The sequence below is a fragment of the Thalassophryne amazonica genome, chromosome 2, assembly GCF_902500255.1.
Source record: "Thalassophryne amazonica chromosome 2, fThaAma1.1, whole genome shotgun sequence".
Lineage (NCBI taxonomy): Eukaryota > Metazoa > Chordata > Actinopteri > Batrachoidiformes > Batrachoididae > Thalassophryne > Thalassophryne amazonica.
The window spans coordinates 20,274,189-20,286,731 of record NC_047104.1 but is presented as its reverse complement, the minus strand read 5'-3'; the positions used below and the strand labels follow the sequence as shown (position 1 = coordinate 20,286,731).

At 41.2% G+C, this 12,543-nt stretch overlaps 1 protein-coding gene across 1 annotated transcript in view; it reads left to right on the top strand.

The window, feature by feature from the left end:
• The window catches only part of il16 (interleukin 16), a 236,540-nt gene that overhangs the window by 103,708 nt on the left and 120,289 nt on the right, over positions 1-12,543 (top strand). Inside the window, 1 exon segment of the mRNA XM_034184100.1 lies at positions 5,464-5,578. Coding sequence (XP_034039991.1) covers positions 5,464-5,578 — 115 coding nt within the window.

Genomic DNA, 12,543 nt, shown 5'->3' with positions numbered 1-12,543 from the left:
ATACATGTTGTTGCTAATGATTAATATTACAGTGATTTGTCCTCCAGACACATGAAATCATACCTGTTATTCTCATGACACTGCTGTCAATCATCTTTATCTTCTCCGGTGGTCTGTTATATCCCAACCACAAACTAAGACATTCCTCCGGGGCTTTTTGTCAACAAAGTAAAAGGAGCACATGTATAATGTTTTCAACTTGAGTTTTTTTTCAGCCACATCCTTCTGGTTAATCATCCTTCGGTCGGCGGTGGAAACTCTCTCAGTCCGGGTGCATGTTTAAAACATTGCTTTTATAGCCACAGATTTCACTTTGTTTGGTTGTTAGTACAACTGTAAACAGCACAACATGTTCTCGACTTGCGCAAGGACATTTTAAATTCTTCGGGAGCTGATCATGGTGTAGAAAAGAAAACAATAAACTTTTAAAATAAACCAGCCTGGGAGCAAAAACTGCTAGAAATGAATGGCTCACTCCTACTTCTGGGGTCTCACAGGAAGTTGCACCCATAACTACTTCTACAGCAGCGCCCTCAGGAATAAAGTGGACAAATCACAAAGCCAAAACTCAGAATGGACACTAGAGGGTAGCAGAGGTCTTTAACAATCATTATTTAAACAGCTACATGGAGCGCTTAAATGTTTAAAAATGTTTGATTCATGATGTTTTTCATTCAGGATTTAATGTTCAATGGACAGATTTGAAAATGAAATGCTTTTGGATCTAATCAAATAATTTTTAAAGTGGTCATATTATGTCAAATCACTTTTTAGCTTCCTTTTGCATTTTCATGTGTTTGATATTTAAGCCCCCATCACACATAGCAAGAATGTGGAGGAACCATTTCGACATGGCAGATGTTGCCATAATCCGACGCAGTCGAGAGGAAAAGAGGCGTAGTCAGCTGTGGTCCGAATGCATCCGGACTGCCTCGTGCACACCTGCAGGATGCAGCTCAAACATATGAGGTCTATTAGATAAGAAACCGACACTTTTATTTTCTTTTAACTATATGGATTTGAATGACGTGCGATTACACCAATCATGCTTGAACCCTCGTGCGCATGCGTGAGTTTTTTCACGCGTGTCGGTGACGTCATTTTCCTGTGGGCAGGCCTTGAGTGAGATGTGGTTCAGCCCTCTCGGCTGAATTCCTTTGTTTCACACGCTGCTCGAGACGGCACGCATTGCTTTATCAAAATTTTTTCTGGACCTGTGAGGAACATCCGAGTGGACACTATTCGAGAAATTAAGCTGGTTTTCGGTGAAAAGTTTAATGGCTGATGACAGATTATGGGGTGTTTCTGTCGGTGTAAGGACTTCCCACGGAGCGGGACGTCGCGCAGCGCTTCCAGGCGCCGTTGTCGGCCTGTTTTGACCTGAAAACATCCTAATTTAAGGCTTAATTCACCCAGGACGTCGTGAGAGAACAGAGAAGATTCAGAAGAGGACTTTATGCGGACATTCCACTGTTTAAGGACGTTTTTTAATGAAAGACGTGCGCGCAAATTTGCCGAGTCATTTCCGTGACGACTCAGCGAATATGTGTGCGCTGCGACAGGAAAAACACCTCCGTGTTGAAAACCATTTGTAAAATTCAGGTGGCTTTTGATGGCTTTCAACAAGTGAGTAACTGAGAAATTGTCTAACAGCTTGGGCATGTTCCAACTTGCCCGTTAAGGTTTCCAACGGAGGTGTTTTTCCTGTCGCGACCCCCCGCGGTCGGTTCTGGCCTGACATGCGACTCTGCCTGCACGTTCTTTTATTACAAAATGTCCGTTAACAATGGAATGTCCGAATAAACTCCTCATGCCGACTTCTTCTGAAAGTTCTCTGTTCTCTGACAACTTACTGGGTCAACAGAGCCTGAAATGTGGAAGTTTCCAACTTGAAACGGAGAGACGCTGCCGCCTCGAAGCAGCAGATCGCCGTCAGGCACCGTGGGCCTTACGGCGACACTACCAGACCAAAATCTCTCATCAGCCGTTAAAATTTTTACCGAAAACCAGCTGAATTTATCGAATGGTGTCCACTCAGTTGTGCCTTACAGTTTTGAAAAAATTTTGATCAAACAAAGCAGCAGTCTCTGAGCCATTCCTAAACAATGAAAAAAATCGACGAGAGGGTGGGCCACTCCTCACTCAAAGACTGCCCACAGGCGAATGACGTAACCGACAGGTGTGAAAAAACTCTCGCATGCCCACGAGGGTTCAAGCATGTCTGATGTAAACACACGTGATTCAAATCCATATGGTTTTTGAAAAAAATAATAAGGTCGGATACTTTTCTAATAGACCTCGTATTTCAGACAACAGTCAGATGACACAGACTGCTGTCAGACGGCACTGACGTTGGAGCTGTCACTCACCCACGCAATCAAATCTCCGTTCGTCCCCTCAGACGGTGTCTGGAGAGTTTTGCACAAGTGCGTCACACTCGGGGCCGCCGGCCGATTTTGACGAACTGTGTCGACTTCTGCAGCTGGGCTGTCAGAACTTTCTGAAACCGAAATCTGACACTTTTTGGATGTGTGCTGATTCATAATTCTGACGCCACTCTGCCTGACCCACAGTCAGACCTGGCATCAGACACAGTTTTCGGAGGGGCCTTGCATTCAGTGACCTGCGGTGAGGTTGATGGCTGGTGAGGCACTGGCTTCATCACAATCAAATTTAAATACAAATGAACCCCACAGAGTAGCTTATTCACTGTTTGATTGGCAGCAGTTAATGGCTTATTTTTAAAATCTCATATCAGCATTCTTTACACATACAAACTGTAAAGGCACTTTCTTACCGGACGTCCACACACCCAGACTTTAGTGTGTCCCACTCCGTTTGAAAAGAGCGGCTCTTCTGTTGTCTGAGGCAAACCTTTGAGCTATGGTGTTGGTCTTTCTTTAATTATTACCTCCTTCTTCAATTGAAAGTCCAGCTTTAAAAATTGTTTCAGTTTGGATATGTAATTCTCCATTCTGAAAGTAAAGTCCAGGCGAGAGGAAAAAAAATAAATGAACGGCTGCTCTTGTAGTTTGCTGTCACTTATTCTGCAGCTGAAGAGTTGCTGCAAGAAGAATCCCTGTGATCACTAGTGCCCCCTAACATGAGGCAGGAGAACTGCGTGCCTCACCTAGTGCCTTTTTGCAGCCGTTTTCTGATCGCTCAGCACACGAAACATGTTACACACACATACAGCTGTTGAGAAAAAACACTGTAAATTATGTACATCAGCTAAACTATAACCAAAGTGTTTGACCATTTTAATGGTGACATACAGAGAGACAGTGAGTCTCTCTGCACAGCATTCCAGCAGTTAGCCCAGTGATTGCGCAATCCAAGGTGAGGCACGGCTGGCTGCTGCCTCAACGCACGTCTCTTCTCAGTATTTGAATGCAAATGTGAAAATTCAGCGATTTTGAATAATAAGTAATCCAAAACTGGTGAAGTTAAAAGGAAAATAACTTTATAGTACAAATCACTGGCACAGCATCACCTGACTCACCTGACTGCACGTCACTGCTTGCATTGCTCTGAGGGCGCTTTTTTTTTAGGCCAGAAGTTTAATGTCCCAAGATATCTAAAAAATTGAAAGGTTGAATATTCAATTATAACATAGTTTGAGAAGGAAAGAGCAATCTTCTCATGTCTGACACACATGAACACAGTGCAGGGCTGTAGAGCAAGTGCAGGCTAAATACATGTCACCGCCACTTAAATGTACCTCTAGTATTGGACTACTGAATAGGATTTAAAAACTTCATGCACTTCTTTTATGCACCAAATCCAATTATAGGCTAAACATTCTCTAGAGACTGTTTAGTATTGTTCAGACGGGTATCATAATGGTGAAATTCACAGTTTCTTTCGCTCTCCTACAGGACCCTCCGTGGTCCTTGATTAAAGGAACGCCGTATATCCATCTTTTTGTTCTGTTTTATGTTTCCATTTTACCCAGATTGTTTCATGAGCCAATCAAATCATTCACAATTGTTTTAGTAAAAATCATGTAAAGCACAGTGTTTATCAGTATTGTTACAAATCATCTACGTTGCAAATTTGTACAAATTATAATCATGGTAGCCTGCACTTTTTATTTTTATTTATTTTTTTGTGGTTAGCGGGTGACTGACAGGCTCGTTCATCCAGAACAATCCCAACTGACTACAAGGGCAGGCAAGACACCTTAAGGCCCACCCATGATACTGGGTATTGCCCACATAGCCCTGTGAGTTTTCACAGATGTTCTCCTGATTTAAGCAGAATTTTTGACTGACACAACTTGCTTGACATGTCTGTGACATTTATTCATCTTTTTTTCTATACCGGTGTCACAGACAGAATGGTACGCCCCTAAAAATTGGTCCCCCCTGCCTCCACTGTGCATGCACCATTTCGGAGTTCATCCGCTCGTCTGAGACAGTCTCTTCACCCAAAGCGATCAAATTGGCCATCAAAAGGTCCTGTGCTGAACAAATAATGGGATTATTAACCATCAGATGACAAGGTAAAACCTCTTAAATCATTCTAAAGTTGGTTTTAAGCAGAAATGAGGCGATCCTTGGTGATGCTTTGAAATGACTGATGCGCAGTGAATGCATCAGCTAGCCGCTCATGTAGCTGCGGTGGTCTGATCACTTCCTCCGTATTTTATTATGAAATAATGCTGAATTTATGTGGAAATGATTGTTGTCCAAAAACTTCAGATATCTGTTGCTGAGACAGATGATTGCTGGAGTGCAGTTTTAAGCAGAAACAAGGTGATAAACCGTGAACCTCAGCTGGTGATGTATGTACAGTGAAGGCAGGACGGACCAATTTTTAGGGGGGACCATTTGGTCGGTGACACCAGCTCACTCCAATTAAGGGTCACAGGGAGGCTGGAGTAGTCTATCCCAGCAGTCATAGGGTGAGAGGTGGAGTTCACCCTGGACAGGAGGACGCCAGTCTGTCACAGGGCCATGTGTAGACAGACAAACACATTCACACCTTCAGTCAATTTAAAGTTCCCAATTCACCAAACCTGCATGTCTTTGGATGTGAGAGGAACTCAGAGCACCTGGAAGGAACCCACGTGAACACGTAAACTCCACACAGAAAAGCCCAGGCGTGAAGTGACAAAACCATAAACTTTATTTTTTTAATGTTCTGGAAAAAGAAGCATTTATTTTATTTAGATTTTGTAATTTTTATTTCAAATGTATTTCTGGTATCTTTAGAATTGTCCGTAGGTGTGTGTGTGTGTGTGTGTCTGTGTTTGTTTGTCTATTTGTGGCCCTGCAACAGACTAGCGTCCTGTCCTGGGTGTACCCCGCCTCGCTCTCTATGACTGCTGGGATAGGCTCCAGCCCCCCGCGACCGTTAATTGGACTAAGCGGTAGAAGATGGATGGATGGATGTATTTCTGGTTTTGTTGCTTGGACTGGTTCAAAGTGTTGACTGTGTTCTGGACTGTGGTTTTTCCAGGGTTTGGGCTTCAGTATTGTGGGTGGAATGGACAGTTTGTGTGGACCAATGGGAATCTATGTCAAGACCATTTTCTCTGGAGGGGCAGCAGCAGAGGACGGGCGTCTGCAAGAGGGTGAGGAACAAGTTCACCTGAGAACACATGAAACTGACAGAACTGTTCACTTATTGGCAGGTGAGTGTTTTATCCACTGAAGCCGTGACTATCCAGGGTTGGGACCAGGAAGCAGAGTTGTAGTCTTACACACCTCTCTGCAGCTTCTCTCCCCCTGCCATCCCCTCATTACCCCATCCCCGTAGAGACGGTGCCTGCTCCCAGACTACCAATAACCAGCAAAAATCTATTTAAGCATAAAAATTCAAAAAGAAAAAATAATATAGCACCTTCAACTGCACCACAGACTAAAACAGTTAAATGTGGTCTATTAAACATTAGGTCTCTCTCTTCTAAGTCCCTGTTGGTAAATGATATAATAATTGATCAACATATTGATTTATTCTGCCTAACAGAAACCTGGTTACAGCAGGATGAATATGTTAGTTTAAATGAGTCAACACCCCCGAGTCACACTAACTGTCAGAATGCTCGTAGCACGGGCCGGGGCGGAGGATTAGCAGCAATCTTCCATTCCAGCTTATTAATTAATCAAAAACCCAGACAGAGCTTTAATTCATTTGAAAGCTTGTCTCTTAGTCTTGTCCATCCAAATTGGAAGTCCCAAAAACCAGTTTTATTTGTTATTATCTATCGTCCACCTGGTCGTTACTGTGAGTTTCTCTGTGAATTTTCAGACCTTTTGTCTGACTTAGTGCTTAGCTCAGATAAGATAATTATAGTGGGCGATTTTAACATCCACACAGATGCTGAGAATGACAGCCTCAACACTGCATTTAATCTATTATTAGACTCTATTGGCTTTGCTCAAAAAGTAAATGAGTCCACCCACCACTTTAATCATATCTTAGATCTTGTTCTGACTTATGGTATGGAAATAGAAGACTTAACAGTATTCCCTGAAAACTCCCTTCTGTCTGATCATTTCTTAATAACATTTACATTTACTCTGATGGACTACCCAGCAGTGGGGAATAAGTTTCATTACACTAGAAATCTTTCAGAAAGCGCTGTAACTAGGTTTAAGGATATGATTCCTTCTTTATGTTCTCTAATGCCATATACCAACACAGTGCAGAGTAGCTACCTAAACTCTGTAAGGGAGATAGAGTATCTCGTCAATAGTTTTACATCCTCATTGAAGACAACTTTGGATGCTGTAGCTCCTCTGAAAAAGAGAGCTTTAAATCAGAAGTGTCTGACTCCGTGGTATAACTCACAAACTTGTAGCTTAAAGCAGATAACCCGTAAGTTGGAGAGGAAATGGCGTCTCACTAATTTAGAAGATCTTCACTTAGCCTGGAAAAAGAGTCTGTTGCTCTATAAAAAAGCCCTCCGTAAAGCTAGGACATCTTTCTACTCATCACTAATTGAAGAAAATAAGAACAACCCCAGGTTTCTTTTCAGCACTGTAGCCAGGCTGACAAAGAGTCAGAGCTCTATTGAGCTGAGTATTCCATTAACTTTAACTAGTAATGACTTCATGACTTTCTTTGCTAACAAAATTTTAACTATTAGAGAAAAAATTACTCATAACCATCCCAAAGACGTATCGTTATCTTTGGCTGCTTTCAGTGATGCCGGTATTTGGTTAGACTCTTTCTCTCCGATTGTTCTGTCTGAGTTATTTTCATTAGTTACTTCATCCAAACCATCAACATGTTTATTAGACCCCATTCCTACCAGGCTGCTCAAGGAAGCCCTACCATTATTTAATGCTTCGGTCTTAAATATGATCAATCTATCTTTGTTAGTTGGCTATGTACCACAGGCTTTTAAGGTGGCAGTAATTAAACCATTACTTAAAAAGCCATCACTTGACCCAGCTATCTTAGCTAATTATAGGCCAATCTCCAACCTTCCTTTTCTCTCAAAAATTCTTGAAAGGGTAGTTGTAAAACAGCTAACTGATCATCTGCAGAGGAATGGTCTATTTGAAGAGTTTCAGTCAGGTTTTAGAATTCATCATAGTACAGAAACAGCATTAGTGAAGGTTACAAATGATCTTCTTATGGCCTCGGACAGTGGACTCATCTCTGTGCTTGTTCTGTTAGACCTCAGTGCTGCTTTTGATACTGTTGACCATAAAATTTTATTACAGAGATTAGAGCATGCCATAGGTATTAAAGGCACTGCGCTGCGGTCGTTTGAATCATATTTGTCTAATAGATTACAATTTGTTCATGTAAATGGGGAATCTTCTTCACAGACTAAAGTTAATTATGGAGTTCCACAAGGTTCTGTGCTAGGACCAATTTTATTCACTTTATACATGCTTCCCTTAGGCAGTATTATTAGACGGTATTGCTTAAATTTTCATTGTTACGCAGATGATACCCAGCTTTATCTATCCATGAAGCCAGAGGACACACACCAATTAGCTAAACTGCAGGATTGTCTTACAGACATAAAGACATGGATGACCTCTAATTTCCTGCTTTTAAACTCAGATAAAACTGAAGTTATTGTACTTGGCCCCACAAATCTTAGAAACATGGTGTCTAACCAGATCCTTACTCTGGATGGCATTACCCTGACCTCTAGTAATACTGTGAGAAATCTTGGAGTCATTTTTGATCAGGATATGTCATTCAAAGTGCATATTAAACAAATATGTAGGACTGCTTTTTTGCATTTACGCAATATCTCTAAAATCAGAAAGGTCTTGTCTTAGAGTGATGCTGAAAAACTAATTCATGCATTTATTTCCTCTAGGCTGGACTATTGTAATTCATTATTATCAGGTTGTCCTAAAAGTTCCCTAAAAAGCCTTCAGTTAATTCAAAATGCTGCAGCTAGAGTACTGACGGGGACTAGAAGGAGAGAGCATATCTCACCCATATTGGCCTCTCTTCATTGGCTTCCTGTTAATTCTAGAATAGAATTTAAAATTCTTCTTCTTACTTATAAGGTTTTGAATAATCAGGTCCCATCTTATCTTAGGGACCTCGTAGTACCATATCACCCCAATAGAGCGCTTCGCTCTCAGACTGCAGGCTTACTTGTAGTTCCTAGGGTTTGTAAGAGTAGAATGGGAGGCAGAGCCTTCAGCTTTCAGGCTCCTCTCCTGTGGAACCAGCTCCCAATTCAGATCAGGGAGACAGACACCCTCTCTACTTTTAAGATTAGGCTTAAAACTTTCCTTTTTGCTAAAGCTTATAGTTAGGGCTGGATCCGGTGACCCTGAACCATCCCTTAGTTATGCTGCTATAGACGTAGACTGCTGGGGGGTTCCCATGATGCACTGTTTCTTTCTCTTTTTGCTCTGTATGCACCACTCTGCATTTAATCATTAGTGATCGATCTCTGCTCCCCTCCACAGCATGTCTTTTTCCTGGTTCTCTCCCTCAGCCCCAACCAGTCCCAGCAGAAGACTGCCCCTCCCTGAGCCTGGTTCTGCTGGAGGTTTCTTCCTGTTAAAAGGGAGTTTTTCCTTCCCACTGTAGCCAAGTGCTTGCTCACAAGGGGTCGTTTTGACCGTTGGGGTTTTACATAATTATTGTATGGCCTTGCCTTTCAATATAAAGCGCCTTGGGGCAACTGTTTGTTGTGATTTGGCGCTATATAAAAAAATTGATTGATTGATTGATTGATTGATTGATTGATTGATTGATTGATTGATTGATTGAAGCCGGGGTTTCCCACAGTGGCAGGAGAAACTTCCTCAGGTGTTTGGGCTTTTTTTAATTGCAGATCAGACTCAGTGGGGTGACCAGCTACTCTGGCCATACTAACGATAATAAATTAAGAAATAAAACAAAGTACAAAAAAACGTTGACGAACATGTTGCAGCCAAGCAGCCACATGCATGTAGAGTCCAGTGAATGCACAAAGGATGTCCAAATGGTGACATGTTGCGTGCTCAGTTACAGGGTGAGCCCAAAAATGCAGGCAGTAACCACAGAATAGAAATGAAGAATGAAGGTGATTTATTTGCCAAAACATAGGAGTCAAGCCCTTCAACAGAAGGAGTCCAAAGTGCACCACAGGAGTAAATGTAAAACTGAAACCAAAATATAGGCAGAAGGAAGCAACAAACGAACTGGGTTAAACAGGACAATGAACACAGAGATGTCACACAATAGCAACATTCAACGGAGGTGTCAAAGAATAATAGAAAAGGAAACAGTGCAGTCCTCAATAGTGAACATGTTACGGTTGGGGGTGGTTACTGAACGAGAGTACCCCAATTATGCAGGACAGCCAGACTCATGGATGGAGCAAAGGATAGTTTATTTACACGGTTAAATAACTCAGTCACGTGAAGGTAAGAGTTAGCTGAAGAGCCTTCTTCAAGGTTGGAACAAAGTTAGGGACCATCAGAAAGGAGTTGAGAGGAAGCAGAGGGATCTTGTTCCAAAAGGTGGATGCTGAACAGAGGAATCTTCTTCATAATTAGTGTAACAAACTCAGGTTCTTACCAGGGAGTGCAAAGCAGAATCTTCAAGGTGGGAATAAACAAAAAATCCATCTTCAGAACACCAGTAAGGAAGAACGTGAAAAAACCAACAAAGTAAAACCAACAAAGTCATTCAAGAGAGGAAAAGCTGGAAAAATAACCTTCAACAACCGTGAGTCAAACATAGGTATCTTCTCTCCAAAACCTGAAGAGATCAATTGCAGAAGCAGGAAAACAGAGGAAGCCTCTCGCTACCTCAGCAGAGCTGCTAGCATCAGCAAAGACACATCCCACCCCAGCAACCACCTGTTTGACCTACTACCCTCTGGCCGACGGTATAGGTCAATCAAAACTAGGACAAACAGACTCAGGGACAGCTTTCTCCCCAAAGCGATCACTGCTCTGAACAAAAACAAATCACTCTAATCCGCACCTTCAAGTTTCTTGTGCAATATTTGTAAACCATGTGCAATATTCCTGTGCAATATGATTCCACAGTTGTATATATTTCACGTTTTACATTACTTAGTCCACATTTCATTTTATTTTATTTTATTTTACCTTATGTTTATATTAGTTGTGCATATACTCTGAATAATTTACTGTTAAATTTCACTGTCTTTTATTTGGCTAAAAATGACTCGCACCACGGAAAGCACCTTTTTGGAGTTGCACTCAAATCTTGTTGGAATGCAAATTACAATGACAATAAAGGCGATTCTGATTCTGAAAAAAACTCTTCGGGAGAGAAGTGCAAACGTCAAGGACTGTTCTCCACTATAGAGTTTCTCCATCAAAGTGAGTGTCAAAGTAACAGTTCATTTCCAGAGTGTCCAGAGTGTCGATACAAAACCACATACTCACACAGCAGGGACAGAATACCACATGTTGGACGTAGAATGTGCTCCCGACAAATGATAATGACAAACACAGCTGATATTATCAGTTATCAAGTTGTTCACCAATGAATATGGCTTTATACACTCTGAAGAAAACCATACACCTTGAGGCCGAAGCGATCAAATGGTCTGATAAATGTTGTATGGTTTTCTGAAGGGTGTAAAAAGCCATATTCATTGGTGATCAACTTGCTAACGATTATATCATATACAGTGGTGCCTCGTTTATCGCGGGAGTTACGTTCTAAAAATAACCCGCGATAGCCGAAATCCGCGAAGTAGTCAGCGTTATTTTTTACAATTATTACAGATATTTTAAGGCTGTAAAACCCCTCACTACACACTTTATACACTTTTCTCAAACAGACATTAAAGGGACACTCCACTCGTATTAAAATAGCAGTTTCTAAAAGATAAAGATCATATCAACTTTGAAATACAGTTTCTTGGAATTTATTTTTTTGAGAATTTTTCAAATCAAGTTTCCTCCAGTTGCCTGTGCTATGACATCACAAGTGCTCTTAACACACTGTTGAATGTAAACATGTATAGAGATATCAGTAAAACTCCTTACAAAATCTCAAAAATAGGCCAATGACTTGACTAATATTCATAAATAAGAGCAAGAAATATAATTTGCTACTTTCTGATGTCACATTATAATTTAAGTGTAAGATTTTCAGGTGTTTTACTGCAGTATCTATACATGTATGTACACCAGGCTGCACAAAATCAGCCCTTGTGACTTCATACATGTAGCACATGGAAGGCTGGTCAGTTTTTTAATAATCATAAAAATTAAGCTAATCTATTGCAAATCTTGTTTTTACTGAAGATTTCACTATTTCAATAAATAATCTCTTATTTTAGGGGTTAACATTGATGAGTAAAGTGTCCCTTTAACATTTTCTCACTTTTCTCTCCTGTGTAAACACTCAAAGTTCAAACCTTAGTAAAAAAAAAAATAGAACGTTTTCCTATAAATAATTATTTATTTATTAATTTTAACGCTCAACCTACGAGGTTGGACACGTAAGAAATTATTAATAGTGACTCACCAGTATTTCACAGTTCCTCTGACCGCGCCTCTTTGTTGTGGCGCTGCCATATTCTCACGAGCGCCACTAGCTTAGCTTATGGCAAGCTAGAAGTGGACGCTCCCATTTTAGCTGAAGAACTATACAGTTTTTGTATATTCCGTGTTAGTACACAACCGCGGCCGATGTGCTTGATGAATTCCTGCACAAAAAGTAGTTCCCAAACAATGCTGTGGTTGCGATGACAGTGCGTTTTCATGGGTAACAAAAACATAAGGAGTATATATGGCACATGAACTTGTGTATGTCGTGTTTTTACGCTTAAATGATCGTAAGTCAATATACTCACTCTCATCCAGCAGCATCTTCTCATGTCGGCAAATTCAGCGCTGGGTCTCGTGAAAGTAGTCCGGCGAGCTATCCCACAATTCCAAAATCGCAGAGATGTCGCTCCAACCAGAGCAACGTGCTGAGCAGGGTGCCTAAGAGCTCACAGCCAAAGGCTCATAAATTTAACCCCGTGATGACACAGAATCATACAGGAAGGGGAAAAGGGCAAGAAAAGAGCCCACCGAGTAAAAAGTGGAATAACCACATAAAACAGAAGGACGCTGGGATAAACTGTGAGAA